This window comes from Solenopsis invicta, chromosome 5, assembly GCF_016802725.1.
Source record: "Solenopsis invicta isolate M01_SB chromosome 5, UNIL_Sinv_3.0, whole genome shotgun sequence".
NCBI lineage: Eukaryota > Metazoa > Arthropoda > Insecta > Hymenoptera > Formicidae > Solenopsis > Solenopsis invicta.
Window position 1 is genome coordinate 16983547 of NC_052668.1, and position 22231 is coordinate 17005777.

General features: G+C 41.4%; 1 protein-coding gene and 1 long non-coding RNA gene across 2 annotated transcripts in view; one reads left to right on the forward strand and one right to left on the reverse strand.

The window, feature by feature from the left end:
- The first annotated feature begins 2148 nt into the window (after positions 1 to 2148).
- The window catches only part of LOC105205807 (histone acetyltransferase KAT7), a 38225-nt gene continuing 18142 nt past the window's right edge, over positions 2149 to 22231 (forward strand). The window contains exons 1-10 of the mRNA XM_011175327.3: positions 2149 to 2272; positions 2350 to 2487; positions 2703 to 3171; positions 3931 to 4173; positions 5006 to 5257; positions 5329 to 5505; positions 5723 to 6008; positions 6107 to 6398; positions 6544 to 6788; positions 7090 to 7276. Of these exons, the coding sequence (XP_011173629.1) occupies positions 2449 to 2487; positions 2703 to 3171; positions 3931 to 4173; positions 5006 to 5257; positions 5329 to 5505; positions 5723 to 6008; positions 6107 to 6398; positions 6544 to 6788; positions 7090 to 7276 (2190 nt within the window). The 5' untranslated portion in view covers positions 2149 to 2272; positions 2350 to 2448. The remainder of the gene's footprint in view (positions 2273 to 2349; positions 2488 to 2702; positions 3172 to 3930; positions 4174 to 5005; positions 5258 to 5328; positions 5506 to 5722; positions 6009 to 6106; positions 6399 to 6543; positions 6789 to 7089; positions 7277 to 22231) is intronic.
- On the reverse strand, positions 11899 to 13391 carry LOC120357720. The gene is made up of 2 exons (XR_005574739.1): positions 13315 to 13391; positions 11899 to 13229 (listed from the first exon to the last, which is right to left on the reverse strand). It is a non-coding gene; the product is annotated as an uncharacterized LOC120357720 (long non-coding RNA).

The window sequence follows — 22231 nt, forward strand, 5'->3', positions numbered from 1 at the left end:
AGCGATTCGATCCATCATGATAAAAGTTAGAACTCTTCTGGTGGCTATAAGAACACACATATATAGGAGAAAATCGCAAAAATAATTTTACTCAAAAATTTCGAAGTTTGACTGATATAAGTCTTTCGTTTTTCACTTTAGCGATTCGATCCATCATGATAAAAGATAGAAATCTTCTGGTGGCTATCAGAACACCCAGATATTGTAGAAAATCGCAAAACTAATTTTACTCAAAAATTTCGAAGTTTGACTGATATAAGTCTTTCGTTTTTCACTTTGGCGATTCGATCCATCATGATAAAAGTTAGAACTCTTCTGGAGGCTATCAGAACACAGAAGTATTGGAGAAATTCGCAAAAAAAGTTTTTCTCAAAAATTTTCGTCTGATATAAGTCTTTCGTTTTTCACTTTAGCGATTCGATCCATCTAGAAAAAAGTTAGAACACTTCTGGCGGCTATCAGAACACAGAAATATTGGAAAAATTCGCAAAAAAAATTTTTCTCAAAAATTTTGGTCTGATATAAGTCTTTCGTTTTTCACTTTAGCGATTCGATCCATCATGATAAAAGTTAGAACTCTTCTGGTGGCTATCAGGACACACAGATATTGGAGAAAATCGCAAAAATAATTTTACTCAAAAATTTCGAAGTTTGACGGATATAAGTCTTTCGTTTTTCACTTTAGCGATTCGATCCATCTAGAAAAAAGTTAGAACACTTCTGGCGGCTATCAGAACACAGAAATATTGGAAAAATTCGCAAAAAAAATTTTTCTCTAAAATTTTGGTCTGATATAAGTCTTTCGTTTTTCACTTTAGCGATTCGATCCATCATGATAAATGTTAGAAATCTTGTGGTGGCTATCAGAACACACAGATATTGGAGAAAATCGCAAATCGTAAATCATGCGTATGCATGTATATGTCATTGTAACATAATAAAAAAAGAGTGGGCGCTTTCTAGTCTCTCTACGTCCCTGCGCAGACATCGTCCAAAATCCTCTTTCTGAATTTTACGGCCTAAGCGTAGCACGAAAAACGTTATCGGTTCGTGAGGGGAGTGAAGAGGAGGGTATGCATAGAGATAACATCGCCGCTTGCTCCATGTCTATCACCGCGATGCTTTCTCTCTCTAACTGAAGGCCTAAACAGTAAAGGACAGTCACGTTAAAAGAGAAAGAAAGAAAGTGTGAGAGAGAGAGAGAGAGAGTTGCGTTAAGATTTAAAAAAATTAAAAAAGCTAATTTTTTCAAAAGCATAATTTGAAGACATTTAAGTAATGAAGAATTATGTAAATATAAAAAGATGGTATATTTATTCATGGAGAGACATTTATTTCTTCTTCATCATATGATGCGATGTTAATTACAATTATTTTTTAAGTACTGCGTAAAATAAATGTTTCTTTATTAAAGAACCAAATTCTCTCTGTTACTATTAAACATCTTTTTTAAGTAAAAATATGATTGTACAAAATATGGGCATAAACATATTGATATGTATTAATATCAATGTTAATGTAAATAATTCAGACTATAATAAATAAAAAATTACGCGAAAGTAGACGTAATTAATCATTTGTGCACATTCTCGACCCCTGTTCTGGATGCAACCAAGGTCCATGGCCTTGGAGGGGAAGGAAGGTCGTTGCATCCACTTCAACGATGTGGAACGAAAATGGCGGCGGCCATACTTTTACTGCACACTCGCTCACTCACACAACTAATAGCTGTAGTACCTTACTATCTACGTACATACACTAACACTGACTCGCTGTCTCGAAAATGGCGGCTATGCAACGACCTTCCTTCCCCTCCAACGCCAATCCACGGACCTTGGATGCAACATACGCGATACGCGTCAGATTTTATTTGCAGCAAAATGGATGTTAGCACGGACAACAACCTACATCCATTTCTCGAGAGATGGATGTGGGTTGTTGTCCGTGCTAACATCCACACTGTTTTCAACGGCGAGTTACAAAATAGATGTGACACGTAGTTCCTATTCTGACCAGAATGGATGTGCGTCACTAGTGTACGGGAGTTTCGAAGCGTTATAGGAAAAAGGCCGCCGTGGCCGCTCTCAGGTTCCTCTCTGGTAATACATACATTGGCGTCGTAGTGTATGTCCACATTGTAGAGATGGCGTCTCAAAAAATTGTATTGGTGGAATCGTGGAGATGGCCACTCTCAAGCTTCTCTCTGCTCCTACTCCAATTGCTCCAATGTGCTTGCGATACGTTTGCTGCAAACGTATTGGAGCGTGTTGGAGTGAGTAGAAACAAACCTTATACGAAGCGTCGGTGAGTGCATTGTATACGCTTTGTAAATACCATGATTTTTTAAAGGGACGACGCGGACATAACGAGCGTGTCGTACGGGCGAAAGTCCGACGAAAAACGGAAATATTCTGGCGGAGATGACGCTCGGCAAGGTCTATCGTCTGAATGAGAGGTAGCACCGCAAAGATGACGCCTAAACGCAAGGTAAGTGTACTTACAGGTTATGACAGGCAAAAAGCAAAACTTCTATGCATTAGCTCTACTTACGTCATGATCCGTTTGTTTATCTTAGTTTTCTTCGTCAATTTAAAAATTATTGATTCTTTAATTTTTTTTTTTTTTTTTTCAAGAAAAAATCTTTTACCTAAAATATACGTGTTGAAGTGCCATATATGACTGTACCATATCGTGTTTTACAGACGACCAGTTCAGAATCCACGTCGTCGAGCAGCTCGGGCTCCTCGTCAAGTAGCTCGTCGAGCTCAGGCAGCGAGTCCAGCTCGTCCGACTCAGAGAACTCCAGTAGCTCTGCCAACAGTCAAAAAGTATCCGATAATGAAAGAAATAAGAAAAAGGCGCCGTTTCCAGCCACCCGTCATGTTAAGTCCAAAACTGAAGCAACGTCTGCGCCGACTCTGGAAAATAAAACTAAAGATAGACAGCCACCGAAACCCAGACCGTCGGCGTACTCCTCCGAGTCCGAGGAATCTCCCAGCAAAGCGAAATCGCCGCAAAAGAGGAAACCACCAGCCAAACCAAAAGCTACTGCTACTGTGGCACCTGTTGTTAAAACGCAGAGATCTCCCACGAAACCTGCATCTGCGTCGGGACAGCATAAAGCGGCACCTGTGTCAAAACCCACCAATGCCAAGCCCAGCAAATTTTCTGGTGAGTTTGTCATTTTGATTTTGTTAAGGATGTATTATAGCTACTCCTTAAATCTTGTAGAGTACAGTGTCACTCTAAAAGAGTAAAAATTGAATTTGTGCAACTTTTGAATGAGTTTTTACTCTGTAGGATTTAGAAAGTATTTTTAAAATAAAAAAAATTATATATTGTTTTATATTGAGTTTAAAAGTAATAAAAGAATTTAGTAGTAACTTTTTACAATCAAAAATTATTTTAATAAATAGAAATGTACTCTAATGAAATCTGTTAAGAAATAACGACTAAAATCTGAATGTTTTAATATAAATACTTTAAGTATTCGAAGTGATTTATGTAAAGTTTTACTAGGATGTATTAATTGTTTTTTAAATAAACAAAATTTATTTAAATAATAAAAGAACTTAGATTGATATGTGAAAACACAACTAATTAAAGAGCTTATTCTGTTACAACTATGATTTTAATGCTGATATTTCTTATATGATTTTTATATATTATAATTTTCAAGTTCATCAAATTGTGAGCTGAGTAATTTTTCTATCTTGAAATAGATCTATGTTTAATGAGAATAATATCACAATATTAAATTGATAATTAATTTAATAATAATGTTACTAACAAACATCTGTTATAGCAATGATACTAATAAGAGCTTCTTCCTCCAAATAATGCTTACAATTAGTTGCAACGTCTGATGAACTGGAAAATGTATATAAAATATAAGTTTTTATATTTTTGAAATAACTGATAATTTTTAAGGTTCTTCGAGTGCTAACAGCAAATCACCTGAGAAAGCTGGGAAATCAACGGAACCAGTCCAAAAGAAACTGAAAAAGAAAAGTATATTTAGTCCAGAAAATAGTAGCGAAAGTGATAGTGGCGTTTCAGCAAAAGTTAGCGCAGTGAAGCCTACAAGTGGTTCTTCAAAAAGTTCCAAAAATCCACCAGCCAAAGCAAAACTAAGTGATACTAAGCAAAAATCTGCGGCAGCTAGCAGACCCGGTAAACAATTTTATCTTATTTATAGAATGCAATAGTATTTATTGACTTCAGCTTTTTGTTGATAAGAGATTTGGTTTATTGCACATAATATTTCTTTACACATTCTTAAGGGAATATAGGATCCTATAAAAAAATAGGATACTATTCAACACTATTTAAAACTTTTATTTAAAGAGATAGATAAATAATGTGTTTCTCTTTTATTTATATTTGTATTTTTCTTATTTTTTTTATAATGCAATTTTAAATAAAATCAGGGTGCAACCACCTGTGGACAGACTATAAGACAGTGAAAATCATAAAGGATAGAATAAAAAACATTATGAGATCTATTAGTTTTACATTGAAGTAAAATGCTTCCAGGAATTCTCATTAATTTGTAAACATTTTATACAAATGATTCATGTGAAAGGAAAAAAAAATGTAACATTACTACTACATAGTAACATTACATTACTACTAGTAATGTATAAAAATTGCGGTATCATCTGATAGAAGACATTTTTTAGTTTGTATTTATCTAATTATGTTTTCAAAATTTTATTTCCAGTTTTTATTTGAGAATATAAACCAAACATAAAGTGGTATGTCAGTATCGGCGATTTATCTTTACTTTTATTTCTTCAAACTTTTATCTCTCCATATTTTTCTACATAATTATTCATAAGTTTATTTTATTTCTGCAAAATATAACAGTCACTCTCATCTAACCAATATTTATTCATTTCGTCCATATTGCTTTTTCATATGTAATAATCGTAAAATGTAAATGATTACTAATATTGATTTTTTAAATACAAACTTAACACATTGTTTTTAATGTGTCATGTAGTCGCGAAGCCTGTACAACCACAAAAATCAGAAAGTTCTGCAAGTTCAAAGAGTTCTGGCGGTTCAGCATCCTCAGGTAGTTCAGACAGCAGCTCCGATTCGGATTCATCAGAAAGCGTCACTAGCTCACAACCTCAACCAAAAAAGAAGGAAACGCAATCCAGTTCGCTAAGTAATACTGTAATACCACCTAAAAGGCCCTCGGCAGCAGTCGCTCCGGTAAAATCACAAAAAGCTGTTACAAGACGGCAAGGTTTGTTAAATTTTTTATGAATTTAATAATACATTGAAGAAGAAAAAAACGAATATGATTTTTTTGAATAGGTGCTGTAAAAAGTGACAACGACGGAGATGCGTCTGCAAGTGAGAAAGAGATAGACGATCGTGAAGCATCATCATCAAAAACAGTGGTGAAAGGCAAGCGAAAACTGCAAACGCGCAAAGGAAATAAATTTCTTCAGTTACAAACGAAAGCAGAAAGCGATTCTGAATCTGATACAGGTATAGGAAAAAATAATTTAATATTTTAATGAATCTTGTATTCGTTTGATTTTTTTTAAATCTAGAATTCAAGTTCTCTCCTCAATAATTTTTTAGGATTATATTTAATCATTTGTTTTGTGTTTTTTTTTCTTCTTATGATAGTAGTACAGTTTTCAAATAAAGTAATGATAACACGTGTGCGTATTCTCAAATTGTGATGATTTATTGAAAATAGCTGAGAGCAAGAGGAGCACGAGCAAATCGCCTGTCAAGCGCGCTGGTCCGTCCGCTGCCGCTAGACAATCTTCTGGAACTGGTAGATCGGCACAGAATAGTAGTACTCCCAATACAGGTAGTAGAACAAATCAAGCTTCTTACACTAGAGCACGCGCGGCGAAGGAGCGTGAATGTCCGCTGGCTGCGTCCTGCGATTCACGAGGTCATCTCTCTGGAAAACTCGATTCGCACTTTACTCTGGAAGCGTGTCCGTTTTATCACAATACCACTCCTCAAGCTTGCGTGTAAGTTGCTTTTTAGATTGTAGTTTGAGATCAACAGTATTAAATTAAAAACATATGCGTTTGATGGCGATCGAATAGAACAATTTTGATTTTTCCAGAGAATTTTATAAAGAGAGAAAAAAACGAGAGGACGAACGCAAGAAGGCGATAATAAATCTAGCCAAGAAACCTAAGGGTGTTCATCAAACTACAGAACAACGCAATTACCAACTTAAAGTACGAGAGATGAGAAATAAATGGAAGGGTAACACCGGTGACGGTAATGAAAGCGACAGCGGCAGTGAATTGCAGGGGAACGAAAAGGACAAGCAGCCTCGGCTAAGTAATCTCACACCTGATTATGACTTGAAGCTATTTATGGAAGCCCAGGCGAATGCCAGTGAAAAAATCGTAAGTATTTAATTTATGGCTCAATTAATATTATACCATGAATAAAATTGATCTTTAGATTTAATATTTAGTATTAATTTTTTTTTTTTCCCAAGTACATCACTGCATTCTTCTCTCACACTCAATACTTATTTTATATTTATAGGAAAAGGAATTACAAGAATTAGACTACGATGGAGAAGGCAGAAACGGTGGTGGCACTAAAGTTGTGGAAATGGGAAAATGGGAAATGGAAGTTTGGTATCAAAGTCCGTATCCCGAGGAATATAGCCGTGCTCCGAAGCTTTACCTCTGCGAATATTGTTTGAGATATGCGAAAAGCCGTCAAGTTTTAAGGAGACATCGAGAAAAGTGTTTGTGGAAGCATCCACCGGGACACGAAGTATACAGGTAAACATATATTCCATTGAATATTTTTTATTACTTTCACCTAATACTTCATATTTTGTATCATGGGATATAGGATATTTAAAAAAATAAAAGTTAATTTTTTGAACAAGTATATCTGTGAAATATTAGTGAAACAAAATTAAAGGAGATATAATTAAATTTCTGTTTTAATTCTTTTTGTATATTTTAGATTATATCTTTTTTCTAAAGTTATATTAAAGTTATGTAACGTTATAATTTAGATAATTTATAATTAAAATAATAATGAGGATAATAATTTAAATTATCGCATATTTTATAGAAAGGATAAAATAGGCGTATGGGAAGTGGACGGTAAGCGGTACAAGCAGTATTGTCAAAATCTCTGCTTACTGGCTAAATTCTTCCTGGATCATAAAACGTTATATTACGATGTGGAGCCGTTTCTCTTCTACGTCATGACAATCGGCGATTCCGAGGGCTGTCATACCGTCGGATACTTCAGCAAAGTGAGTACATATCTACTTGGCCATGTCAGTTTTTATTCAGTTCATAGAAATATTTTACGATTGTGTTATTTTGCCAAGATTATAACTGTAAGGATATCATCGCTTTAACGAATTGTTTTCGTGAAGCCCCGAAGGCTTTGAAGTTCCTCGTCAATCCGAATTTGATGAATTCCGTCGTTAGGTCTACACGATACCGAGCTTTCTTTCTGCAGCTTAACCAGCTCCCATCTCTCCGTAATGGCACGCACGTAGCGTGCACGGATTACGCGAACAAGGGCGCGCCTCATAGGGAAGAGGGTGTCTCGTATCTCTGACCTTTCTTCATTCTCTCCCTATCCTCCTATTCTCCCTCTCGCCATTGCCGCCACTGCCGCCACCGCCAGGTCTGACGTACATACACACACGTTGCCCGGAGGAGCAGAGTGAGGGTGGAAACCACGCACGCCTATTTACCGCGAGACACAGCATCGTTGGGAGTCGAAATCTTTACCGACGTTCAACGACCTCTGACCCTGGCGCTAGCAAGATGCGCCGCCAATTCGCGTCTCCACCCCTGCGCTCTCTCTCACACGCGCGCGCGCACACACGCGCACACACATACACAACCCCTTTTGTCTCTTTCTCCTTCTTCCCTCTTCTTTGTGAGGACGTGGAGAAAATTTTCTCCGGACTCGACTTAAACCTTTTCCCTCACCCTCTCTAATTCCCTTTGTCTTTCGCCGAGAGATGTCTATCTTCCGCGATCGGCGATCCGTCTCCGTCTCAAAACTTCCTTTCTCCTATTTCTTTCTCTGTTTTACGAGAAAGAAGTCCTTCTCGATGAAGGGGAGTGAGATGAAAGGAAGGATTATCCGTTCTACAAATTGTTACGCCAGCGTCTTGACAAGCGGATCGTTTTGTTAGATCTTTAGCATTTGTCGTTCTATCGACTCGACTGTCTCATTTCATTCATTACGTAAGGCATCCTACTTCTACCGTACTATTTTACGGACTCTGAACTTTGAAATCGATGTACTTTTAGTAAGAACATCAGGGTTTGTTAGTCATCTAGTAATTAGCCGATTCCGCAAATCGACTAAAGAATACGTCAATAAAAGATGTTTAAAATGGGACGTTTTGAATGTAGAATCTTCTTGTGGTCGTTTCTTCTCCCTTTGATTTGTTATTTTTTAATGAATATCTTAGGCAAATTTAAAAGTAATATTTTGTTTCTTACTTTTCAGCGTATACAAATTCAATTTTGGTAATTTTTATTCACGCGTTGATATGCGTTTAATTGCACTAACAATAAGGAAAAAAAGTTTTGTTCTATAAATTAAAATTTTGTTGTAATAACAAAATAATTTGATTAAAATGCACTGAACAAAACTAATTTAAATAAATATTTTTATATTTTTTCATCGCATTTCGCAAAAACAATTAAATTTTTTGTTACATAAAGCAAAATATTTGGTTGCTGTTAAAAAATGCCTTGACTAAACAAATTTTGCTGAAGATACTACATTTTTTTTCGATCAACGAACGACAATAAAATCTCAGTGACGATCAATTGATATGCTTTTGCATCGCGAATGCGAATTTCTTCGATCGAAGATGTAGCTTTAATAGCGCAAACTGCATAATACATGTAGTTTTATCGTTATTGCCGGGGGTGTCAAATCGCGTTACGTCTAACGTAAAAGAGGGCGTGTCCCGACGTGAAATATTCAGTTAAGTTCCTGAAGTATCCCTCTCGTTCAGAATTATATCACATGTCGTGAGCTTTCTCTTTGTAAAGCCCACTTATTCGATCTAAAATAATATTTCAAATGTCAACGAGGATATAATGGTGATGTCTTTAAGAGGATTTGTCCCATTTTTGAAATAATCTCGTCGTGCGTCACCCTTTGATCAACTTTCGGATAAAATACCTCAAATCGGGAACGAAGTCTCGATCGTTATCAGTATCGGATCCAGGACAGACGTGTGTAATTCTGGGTATACGTTACGCGCGCGGAATACGGATCTCTTTACCTGCGAAAATAGACTGACATTGATTCTGGTTTCACGGTATTAATATCTATTAATATCGGTAGATCGTCCCGACGCATCTCCTCTGCCGGCCGCCTGGCAAATTATGTTACACTCCGTATAAAAGGGCGTAACTCGCTTCCTGCATCCGCAGCGGTGGCGGCGGTGCGAAGTCAAAATCTTTATAGACGTTCAATGACCCCGACCCTGGCCAGACGGTCGCAGGGTAACGCCGGCGGTGGTGGTGGTGGTGATGGTGGTGGTGGTGGTGGTGGTGGTGGTGGTGGTGGTGGTGGTGGTGGTGGTGGTGGTAGTGGTGGTGGTGGTGGTGGTGGTGGTGGTGGTGGTGGTGGTGGTGGTGGTGGTGGTGGTGGTGGTGGTGGTGGTACTAGTAGTAGTAGTAATAGTAATAGTAGTAGTAGTAGTACTACTACTAGTAGTAGTAGTAGTAGTAGTAGTAGTAGTAGTAGTAGTGGTGGTGGTGGTGGTGGTGGTGGTGGTGGTGGTGGTGGTGGTGGTGGTGGTGGTGGTGGTGGTGGTGGTGGTGGTGGTGGTGGTGATGGTGATGGTGGTGGCGGCAACGGCCGGGACACGAGGGATGAAGGGTGCGAGGGAAAGAGAGAGAAAGAGCACGGCACGAGAGAGGGATGAGGGTGGCTCTGCTGCTGCTGCTGTTGCTGCTGCTAGCGTACGTACGCTATGCATGCGTTTCAGTAGACCAGGTGAAGAGAGGCGCAAGGGCAGGAAGGGTAGTCGGGCGGTTGGATGGTTTAGGCGGTTGGCCGATGACGGTGGTCCTGGAGAGGTGGTAGTAGCTCCCGCGGAAGGGGTTGTGCCGACGGTTGCGGAGGGTGTCGGCGCAGGAGGGGAAGGAGGGCGTCGCCTGCCGCGTCGGGTCGTCAACCTTTCTGCGGCACTGCGACGTCGTCGGGGTCGTTATTATTTCCTCCTCTTCCCTCTCCTCCTCCTTCTCCTCCTCGCTCCTTCTCATCCTCCTGGTTCCCGCGTGTCTTTGCACGCTCTAGCCGTCTCCGTCGCTCTTCCCCGTTCTTCCGGTACCACCTCTTCGTGGTGGCGCGTGTTGTTCTCCTTCCCAGTCCTCTTGCTCGTGTCCCGTCTTTCCGTTCGGCTCGTCTTAACACGCTCCTTCGACGCTACCCTCCGTGCTTCGATCCATCTTCGTATCCTTCGTTCGTTCGTTTGTTCGTTCGTTCGTTCGTTCGTTCGTTCGTTCGTTCGTTCGTTCGTTCGTTCGTTCGTTCGTTCGTTCGTTCGCACGGCTTCCGAGGTCGCGAGATCTCGCCTCCAACGATCGCTCATGCGTGTACACTCGTTCCCTTTTTTCCTCCCTCTTTCTTCCTCTTCGGATAGGTAAGCAGTCCGCGCGGTGTCTTTTATCTTCACATTTTACTTGTCTTCTTATGCAAGCTTCTTGTCCTCCTCGATCTATCTAGTCGCACGCGCGTAATTCTCACAATAATCATTCACGCAAGCTTCCTCGATTAATCTTCATATCGCTTCAGTGTACTCGATAAATTAACGCTAAAAAATGTTGATGCGTTTAAAGTGTACAAGCATGATTGCTTGATTTCGAGCGCCACTCGCCTAATGAGGAATCTGTTGTCAACGTGTCGACTCGACGTGAGAATCGGTCGTTCGTGCTTACCGCTTAAACCCGAGGCGGATATCCGAGCTTCTTACGTCTCTACGTTCCACGATTACACCGTCGTCGTTGTCGTCGCCTCCGTTCTCCCCCTTCGCCGATCTCTCTAACGCGACACCATCGCCGATCGCGATGAATATCGGGTCAATATTGAATTTCCAAGCGCGCACGCTTGTCTTTGAGCACCCGCAACGTTTCACCGACCGGTTTTGCCCGCTCGGCTTCAACCTCGCGTTCCCTGCTCGCGTTTCCTCGCGTTGAATTTCATCCCTCTCCTCCGTTCGCTTTTCCGTCCCTTCCGTCGCAATCGCTGCCGTCGCGTTAAACCGCAATGTCGGCTTCTCACCTTGACGTTGCGGAACGGCTACCATCGTGAGGCGATCACCCGAGATTTCTGAGAGTAGCGAACGAGTGGAATTTTGCTTCCTTTACGCTCCTCTCTGTCGAAACAATCTCTTCGAGAAGGAGAAATTTACAGCCGGAAATCGCGAGCCTGGATTCCTGCTTGACCATAACCGGCGGAGTGTGGATTAGTCGGGGTGGTATCATCCCGCGTGACTCCCTCGGTCTCACGGATTACGGGTTAGCCACCTTCTTCCTGATCCTTGTGAACGCAGAGAATAACGTTTATGCAGCTGGCAGAAAAAGAAAGCCGTTTTTAAAGTTGAATTTAATTTTAACAGTCTTGCTCTAAGCTAGAGTCTTCCAAACTTGTGTGGCTCGCAACCTACTGTATTTTAAAACGCCAAACACTCGCGACTCGTCTAATTCTATGGGATATGAAAAAGTGGAGGTGGGGGAGGGAGAAAATTGATTGTTTATATCACTTTACTCTGCCTACTTTTTAATCCGTTATTGAATATAATTTTGTAAACCTATTTCTCAAGTATATAATGAGGTACGAATAATGGCACTTAGTTTCTATTTTTGTTGATGATAACTGAAGATATTTTTGACGTTGATATTGATGCGAATTATTTTCATGTACGAGATAATTATTTAACAATACTGTCAGTACTAACAAATACTGACAATATTATTGACTGTGTGTATGGTTATTGTTGGATTGTAGAATATTGACAATTATACAAATTTTTTTATTCTTTCGAGCATTAGTGTCACACTGTGTGATAAGTATGACAGCGATAATGATGTTAGAAGAGGATGTGTCAATATTTCTGTTGATATAATTCCACAATCATGGAAATCACAAAAATTGCAAAAATAATTTAGGTTGTAAAAATATGGATGCACACTGTCAGTATTACTAACTCAATATTACTGATCTATTATTGTTCACATAAGGTCCTTACAAGCGGTTGCATTTCTTTTAACGATCGGAAAATTACATCATTATTTTTATTTATCATGGACACGTAACGATATTTTCTTACACTCTAGATTGGAATCTTTTTCCGAGCGACTAATAAGAGTACGGAAAATCAAACACGCAGGCTGTAATCATAATGGTTACTAATTAGGATAGTTATACTAATGGCTACGTTGTTCAGTCCGGTGAATCGAAGGTATGCAGCTCCGGGTAGAGATCGCAATCATCAAGCTTCTTTTTGCTTTACTCGCGAGAATCTTAAAGACGTAGAGACGACTTTGAATCCCCCAAAGTAGTTTAGGATTGTTCGTCGCAAGCTCCGACATCTCCGTCGTAAAAGTTCCTCAATTTTCTCCCGCCCTGCCCCTCGTAACTTGACCTTTCTATTCGGACTATTCGGACATCGGCATTTTGAACGACGCGGCCATTGACCCGGGGTAACTCGATCGTTGACCTTGAATCATCTGGCCGTTGACCTCGTGAGTGTCGCGGCCGTCGACCTCGGCTTGGGTCCCGCGACGTTGAACTTGGATAATCGCGCTCTTCACCTTGAACGGTGCGAATCCGTCCTTGGGATTATCAAGGATTCGTGAAACCGCCAATTTCTGTTACTGACAGCGCTCTCTCGCGTCGCGCGCATCTCGACTCCTCCGTTCTGCGAAGGTAGAATTTTGATCGAACCCTAAGAGCCTAGCCGAGCAGAAATTAAGAGGGTCGGATTGAGGCGTGAACGTTTACAGCTTCCGTCGTGTTTACTGAGACATGAAGACGAGCCGTTCTTCCGCCATTCGAAGCCTCTTCCCGCGCTCCGCGTCTATTTGTTCTCAGCACGAGATATTGCACTTCTTACATCTACCGTAAGTAGGGATAATTAGACCGAAGGTCGTTACGATGAACAGCAGGTACAGATCCTGAACGAAATGTTGATATTATTACGGAATAAAACGAACCTTTGGAAAGTAATATATTGAGAATAGTTACCCTTTAAATCTGAATCAGTGAAATCTTACTGATTTGTACAATGCTATACTTAACTGTGATCATCAGTGATTGTTCAGTGCTTCTTTTTAAGAAAGGGGTACTCTCACTGATTGGAATTAGTGTATTAGCACTAAAAAAAACAGTTCATATATCTCTTATTGATATATAGTTCTAAGTAAAAAATCAGGCTGTTCATTGTCTTTCAGCGAATAATTAATATACTGATTCTAATCTAGAAAGTAAGAAATTAATAAAACAATCAAATGATTTAATCTTTTAACGAGGAAATTTTTTTAAAATTAAAGCGACAAATAAGACGAAAATAAACTGCAATTATGACATATTGATTTAATTTATTATTCCTGTATTTATCTATATAAAGTACCAATATCAAATTAATTAAAGCAGAGAATCGATTATTGATTCAAAATTTTATATGTTTTTCTGTAAATGCCTCAGTCTGTGATGAGCATATATATATACGGCTGAACATATAATTATACGTTCCAAGCATAATAAATTCATGCCCGATTCCAACCGAATGGGTCCAAATGAGTCTAAACATACCCCCACCGTGAAACGTTTGCGATTGCGTTTTCTCCCGAAATACAACTCGCGGCAACGCGACTATGGTTTTAATAAGATTCAGGCTATATTTAAAAATCGTACCCCATTGGATATCCCGAAAAGGCGAAATGCGTGTCACATGAGATCTAGACGGAACCGGTTCTGGGGGTCGACAGGTCCCAGGTGCGGGACCCCGTTTTCCGATCTTGAAATCCTTGCGTGGTCTCGTGTTGATCGAGGACACAGCATGCACCGCTTAAAAGGAAACGAGGAAATTTTCGGTAGTCCGCCTCCCTCCAGATCTCCAGATCTTTGACAAGTGTCGAATAATTGTCGCTGTAATTGAGAGCTGTGTTCTCTTTTACTTTCTAAAGCAGTAAGACTTTTCTCAGGAATGTTGTTGCAGTATTCTGCTGCAAATATTTTGTGCTGCATAAGCAACACTCATAAATTCCTATTTTTAATTTTTTACTTCTCCTGTTTTCAATTTTTGTGGTAATCGAGTTGCGCGTCTGCTTTCTGTGCCAAATGCTCAGATCCACCCAGAACATATTAGTTTTTTTTAATTGAACCTCTCGGAAGGCATTGGCAAACTACTGAAAGTATCTTTGCCAAGACAGTTCATCACGGAACATGCATGAATAAATATTAAATAGAGACCATAATTTTCAGTCATAAAGGATCGATTTTCCGTTTTTATTAGTTTAATTTTCAAGTTTGTTACTTTGCAATTCTATCTTTAAATTTTTAACCACTATATCACTAGAGAAATTTATACATATATATATATATATATATAATTTTATTTCTTTATATTAATAAAAAATGTCTTTAAATGTTAAAATCTGAATGAGAAAGAAATGACACGCGCATTATCATGTTCTAGCATATGTCAATTTTATTACACAAGCTTACCTACAATTAACGTCTCATAAACACGATAATATCAGTACGTAATATCGAAAAGACATTTTGCGATGTACAAATAGACTAACGCAAATAGACTAACGAGTGGAGCGAGTTGCAACTCGGGTTCCAGCAACTTGGCCGGACGGTGCAGGCATTCGATTCGGGCAGGAAGAGAAGTGTGCGGGAGTCACGAGTAAACGAGACGATGGCATATCCTCTTACGTAAATATTCTAGAGTAACCAGTGCAAGAGAACAAAAAAAAAAATAAGAGGACGATGACTGGCAGCGGAACATGCATATACGTGCGAGCATCAGTGGTTGCAACACTGTTGTTTACACTATACGATCGCAAAAAACGAAGAGATATCGGATAGGATCTCGAAGAGGGTTTCTCGAGGCGTGAAAGTCCGTCGGACGAAAAATCGGGAAGGCTATCCAAATTGAAAAGAAGCAGACTATCCGTGTAACGCGTGAAGCGGAACGCATAACGCGAAAAAGAGAATTAAAAAATGAAATTGAGATGTTATGATTTTCCTGGACTATCGGTTGCTTTTCGTTAAAAGCGTAGGCTTTTGCAAGCGTGAGTTAATAAAAACTTTTATGCGCGAATTTTCGTTTGCCCGATGGAAACGCGTCTGCTCGTTTCGCAGCTGCGATACTACTTGCGTGCTATCTGAGTAAATTTGAGCCGGAGCGATGTTTGTGAGTCCATATGTACTCGCATTCGGAACGCAAGCACAGCGCGGTATTATTTTTCCTGAGTGCATCAACGAGGTACCTGTTCCGGACGGCGAGAAAGAGAAAAAGAGAGAAAGAGGGGGAGGAATAAAGAGAGAGAAAGATGGATATTCTTCCCGACGTGGGAGTTCAGTGAAATTCAATCCTCGTTCAGATAGGGACGACGATAGCGAAAGAAAATAAGCGGCGAATAAAAACGTTGTCGACATCGCGAGCGGTGTAGCTGGTTCCATTTGTGTGTGTGTGTTCATCACAGATTATAAATTACGCCTTTGATGCTCATTTATCCCGATATCGTCACGCAGTAATATAACATTATTATTATGAAAGACGAAAATGCGCGTCAACAACAAGAACTTTCGATCCGTATTCACTTGAAATTTTACTTAGCCCCCGCTGCAAAAGATCCTTTGCCCCTCCCAGCCAATCGGGATCCCCGGTAGTCGCAGGGCTATCTGGTATCCGCGCGACGTGGAAGTTGCGAGATAAAACACCCGACAGGATGTTTCCACTTTGGGCGGGAAAGGGCGTGAAAAATCGCGGACGCGGTTTCCGTGGAAACGCGACGATCCACGGTCGCTCAGGACTCATTTGCCTAACTTCCGGCGGTGCGCCAGTTAGCCCGTCACGGACGGCTCCGCGCGTTATATATCCTGAATAATGCATAGGGAGCGTTGGAGCGAGAAGGAGGGCGCGGAAGGACGAGAAAAGAAGAGAGAGCGAGAGAGAGAAGCGGGCGACGAAGAAGACGAGGGAAGAAGATTAAAGGAGAGGAAGAGAAAGAGAGTGAACGTGGAGTCGGGCTGACGCGACGACGTACCTGTGCCCTTCACGAGAGCGGTTTGGACCTGTGAAGGGTCCGACGAGAGAAAACCTCATCCGGCGTATATAATATAATAAATAGACAGACGGGGGTCCTCTCAGTGGGGCATTTATACACGTGCTTTATGACGGGTCAGAGAGGAAAGGCGAATGGCGGGAAAAAGGCGAGACGGGACAACAGTGTACCGAAATCTTTGGTCCACCTTTCAGCCTCTCGTCGGATTTTGGCTGAAAGACGATCGGCAAAAACACGACGAACGTTTGTTTTATGATAGAAACTACCGATCGAGATGAGACTGAAATAGTTAAAATTACTTTTTACAATTTTGCTACAATATCTTGCCTTTAGCCTGGAATAGATAACGTTAATAGATCAATGCGTACTGTGCACCAGATGTAGCGATCGCTCGGATGGGTCTCGCGCGTTCGTCGAAACTGTTCCTCTTGTTCCGGGCAGCACGGGCGATTGCACCAACCTGACAGGAAGATCGATCGCAGCGATCGGAAGTATCCGTTCTCGCAATTTCATAATCCGGCGGACGGAGTCACGGAGGAGCAGAATGTCGGGAATTCTTCGAGAAGCTCCTCGAGCAAGCCCTCGAGGGGGGGGGACTCGGAAGGGGCGGCGATCAGGGCGAGGAGGAAAGGACGAGGAGGCCGACAGGGGGATTTTCCAGGAGACGAGAGCTCCCCGAGGCTCGAAGGAGGAACAGACTGAGGGCTCCCGGGTGGACGGAAGAAAAGCATCAGCGCGGGAGAAGGGTCGCGCGCAGGAACCACCGCAAAAGGGAGGAAGCGAAAAGGATGAAAGAGACGGTGTAGTGGTGTAGACGAGACGAGACGGGCAGACGGGCGGGCGGGCGGGCGGGGTAGGAGGGTGAGAAGGACGAAGGACACGAGGGTCGGGCAATTTTCCTTAAAAATATCCCGCAGACGGTGGCCCGAGAACGAGAGGACGAGGAGACGCTAAGGGCGGCTGCTGGGAATTGCAGGCAGGCAAGCAGGCAGGGATAAGGGACACAGAGAAGGGATGACGTAGGGTAGTACCGTCAGAGAGTAGTACGCGTAGTAGTAGTAGAGATCGTCGATACTATACGCGCCTCGCTTCGTTGAGAAGAGGTTGGGGTAGGCTCGCCCTCCGCCGCCATCCGTTCAACTCTCCAGCCATCCCCTATTCCCTTATCCACCCCCGCGTTCTCTCTCTCTCTCTCTCTCTCTCTCTCTCTTGCTCGCTCATTCTCTCCCGGTTTCTCTCAGTCTCTCTTAACCGGTAAAACCTCGCCCCGACTGGGGTCGATCGATGCCAGACAGTACTGCTGTTCGTGCGACCAAATCCCGCCGAATGTACATCTACAAGAGTGTTTCCGCGATCTCTCCCCCTTTTCCCCATTCCCGCCGACGATGTTCTTCGGGACGCTCTCCTCTGGTTCCCATGGAAAAGGAAATCTATGGTGGCATACTTATCGCGGTCTCGGCGGCAACTAATGCTCTCGTCGATAAGAATCTTGATTTGGATTCTCTCTTTCTCTCTCTCTTTCCAGTCACTGATCTGAACGTTTGCGCTGACGATTACGATAACGACGCGAGAAATTCCTGGGGCGTCGTCCCATTCTCTTTTCTCGCGGGGAAAACCCGCATGCACCCGGTTCTCGTTACGTTCGTGATGTGTGTACGTAAATCGTGTGCGTGAATGGAGTTAAGCGCGCTTATACATCGGCAGATGAGTGGTTTTCGTCTGCAGAATTAATGGACTCCGAACTGCTTCAATAATAAATTATTGATCGGTTCGCTAGATTTTCACTCTTGAATCATCCTTTGACGTGGCAAATTCCGCAAATATTAAATAATTACATAAAACATTTTTCAAGCGTCATAAGATAAACGAGCAAAATTTAAGATCTATCAAAGAAACATGAAGGAAAAATTAAGTTTAATATGTACACACTTGTCAGCCTCTTCATTTCCTTCGTACAGCAATTGATTTGGTCGAGTAGGCAATTATTCGGGATCTCTGTCTTTCGCCATTTTACTCCTGGATGTCGTCGAGCGCGCACATTATTGAAACTTACGAAAGTCTCGGGAGGGCGGCTATAAGAGCATCATCTCACGGCGGCTCAGATCGAGCAAACTTGGGAGGGTTTTTTCTCCCCCGTTCTTTTTTTTTCGAATAGACCGCCGGATCGATGGCCGCCGTCTACAAGGTGTCTTGAAAGAAAAAGGGAAGAATGAAGAGGAGGAGACCGCGTGGGACGCGAGCGAGATACTTCTTCTTGCACCGCACCTGCTCGTCGCATTTTTAATTTTGCACGTTCAGATTTTTTTTTTTTTTTTTTTTTTTTTTTTTTTTTTTTTATACGAGTATATATATATATATCTCGCGATACGAGCGCACCCCAATAGGATCACCGTTTTAACAAGAGAAAAAAAAGGAATGAAACGGCAGTAACTAATAGATCCTCTGTTTCTGCAGAGCGGACAAAGGAGTACGGTCAGGTAATAACGGTTCGGCTCGGATTTGGAAGGACGAGAGTGCGCGACGAATAAGCCGAAGCCATAGTCGACCACAGTTCGTTTTTTCGAAATCCAATGGATCGCCTGCGAGACGACGCGTATACCCCATTGTTCGCGCACACCGGGGATGAAAATTTTCGGAACGGTCGTTTCTGCATTTCCTTCGATTTGCCCGGCTTCATGCGGGGAAGAATTTTTCTCCGGACGAGAGCAGGGCTCGCCGTACGTTATAATCCTTGCTCGCTCGTAATCATTTCCCATCCTTGCTGCTACACCGCAAGCCGAATTCGCGGAATAATTTCCCCGCAGCGACGAGAGCGCGCTGGGAAGTACTAGAGAGCCACTTAATTTATCTACTCTCCCGTCCCGTAAACGATATAATTGTAAAATTTGAGAAGCCACGTGTCGGATGCGGCTCTGTTCTACACGGTGGTCTCGTTCGACCGACGACGCTAAAATGCCACGATCACATGCTAATGCGAGAACGTGATGAAGCAGCGATCTAATTCGAAGACGAGGAGGTTCGTCACGATTCGCGGAAGGAGAGGCTCTTCGATACCTCTTGACGACGCATCGGAACGGATAACTCATCGACCGAAACACGCGGTTACATTGGAAATGCCGCGATAAGACTTCGCGTACACCCCGTGTGTTAACAGGAACGCTTTGTTCGGCATAAAGAAAGTGGAGGAGGAAACTCGGTGCATCTAAATATAGAAGTGACTGTCGCGAGGAGCTGCACAACCATTAAGCCACGCTCACACCGCCTCCTTTCGCGCATGACCAAGCGATTCGGGATAATTCATACATATGCCGTCTAATTCTCACGTATCTCGTTTAATTTCCTTGAGTCATATTTTTCCCGCAACTGATATTTTAACAGATACTTTTCCTAGAAAGCTCGTATTCTAGTCTTTACTGCCTATCACGATCGCGACTAATGCTAATTCTTAAATATAGATTCCGTCATTCCTGCATAAGCATTTCCTGCCGTAAAAGTCTGTTAAATTGAATAGTTAATTGTATCCAATTTAAATTATTTTTAATCATTTTTATAGGTCGCCATTACTCCTATTAAATATATTGGTAATTTAATTAAATAATTGGGGTTAAACAATTTAAATCGAGAAATGTTAAGTTTGACTCAAATTTAGTTTATTATTTACTAGGTTTCACGCTATTTACTTTGAAAGTAATTTAACCAATGAAGAAATGAGTTAAATGAAGTTTTTCTTTTAACTACGTAACTTTTTGTATTAAAATAATAAATTTTGGTACACATAAAAGTTAAAAACAAACAAGTTGTCATTTAATTCCAGAAATTACTTAAAATTCTAATATTTAATAGTTAAAGATGAAATTTTTATCAATTAACATCCATTTAATAATATCAATAAAATCGAGACAAGAAAATGGGAAAAAATAAGTTTTTCGTAGATTTAAATCAAATTGTTTTTTTTTTTTTTTATGAAATTCATAGATAAGATAAATAAAAAAATGTTTTTGCTGCACGGATAGTCGCTGTAATGTTACAAATAGGTTTTATTAATCCAATACGCTTGCAATTGCAACGGCAAAAAATCAACCATGCCGATGACAGGCTACGATCCCTCAGGAGAGTATTCGATGAATTTTTTATCTACCGTTCCGCTCGGTCGAGTACGTTTAATTTAACGGCAATCGGCTGCTGCGAAAAAGTTTTCGTTTGCCCATGCGTATCGAACTTTCGTCGCGGAAAAAAACGCGAAGACGCTCCGTATCAATTGAAAAATGACGCGCTTATTAGGAGATTAGGGCTGATATTCCCGATCGAAAAGAGAGAAAACAAATCAAAATGATGTTTCAGGGTTAATTTCCATTTACGCGCGAATCCACCTCGTAAATATCCAATTATCGAAGTGGAAATTTATGCCGTCTGCCCCGTTAAGCCGATTCTGCGACCGGTCTTTCCCAAGTTCCGATGACAGAACGACGGCACCACCGGCGCCGGCATCATAAATAAGCGGCCGCGAAAATTCCGATCGTTACGAGTCGCGTCGCGATCGCCTTACACGCTCCATAAACACCTCACGCAACAATACACGAGAGAGCGCCATTGTGCGTAAGATATGAGATGAAAGAGAGAAAAAGAGAAGAAGAAGAAGGTAGCAGAGGGAACTGTAGGAAACATGTTATTTATTATGCGAGGATAAGTATTTCCCAGAGGAAAGTTGGCGGATTAAAAATAAGAGACGAGCAGCGGAGCATCGCGGAAGAACTTTGTCTTCGTGCGACGCGACGCGACGCGACGCGACGCCTTGCAAATGCGACGCTCTGCAAACGTGTGCCCATTAGAAGGATCATCCGCCAATGTTTTTGTCCATGCAGCGATGGAACATTATGGATCGATTGTTTATTGACGTTGTACTGTTTGACGATACAGAAGCCAAATTGATCGAGTCTTTCTGTTCATTTAATTTCATGACTTTCATAGATTTTCTCTACATTTTATTTTTATGGACTTGATCAATTTGGCTTTTGAAAAAATTATATATGTATTAACGTGCAGTTGCTATGTAACAACGAAACTAATTCTTCGGACATGGGATATAGGAATATATTTTATGCTACAAATATTATTTTTTAGAGAAAACTGAGAAATGGTAGTGAAACCCTTGTTAGTGATGAATTTCCATGAAAAATATACTTTTAATTTATAGCACAAAATACACTCCCAATAGTCCTAGAAAATTAGTTTCATGATTGTACGTATAATTAAAAAATATACAAATATGCGGAGATTACAAATTTTCAAGACGTACTCTAGACTCTATAGTGCTCGCTACGGCCTTTCCGCTTGGATGCACAGGGCTAGAATTCTGATTAATTGCTTCTTGTCGAGGGACACCGGAGGGTCTCTCAAAGAGGGGCTTGTAGACCGATTGTTAAAGAGAGAGAGAGAGAGAGAGGGGGGGGGGGGAGTCGAGAGACGGTCCAGTTACAGCGAGGCACAAACTTTGCCCGTGGTCGAACACAATTATTTGATTCGCCTTATCCGCGCGAACGAGCGTTCTCTCGATGTATCTTTCTCCTTCTCTTACCTTCTTCTGTCTTGCTCTCTCGCAGACGTTCGTTCACCTACGCGTTGAACGACACACCAACGTCATTGTCGTCGTCGTCGTCGTCGTCGTCGTCGTCGCCGATGTGTTTATAAGCGACACGCGAGAGAGACAAAGGAGATATGCGTATGTACGACGAATGTGCTTTGCTTGCTGCTGATTTGCGCGTTCCAATAAGTTCTCCGCGCTTGTTCCTCCTCTTTCTATCTCTTTTTTTCCCTTTCTCACAATCAGTCTCGCAGCTTTTCCCTTCCCGTCGACGCACGTGCCCGTTTATCCGGGCACGCTTTACGATACGCGGGAAAGGATACTGACCGATTGGAAG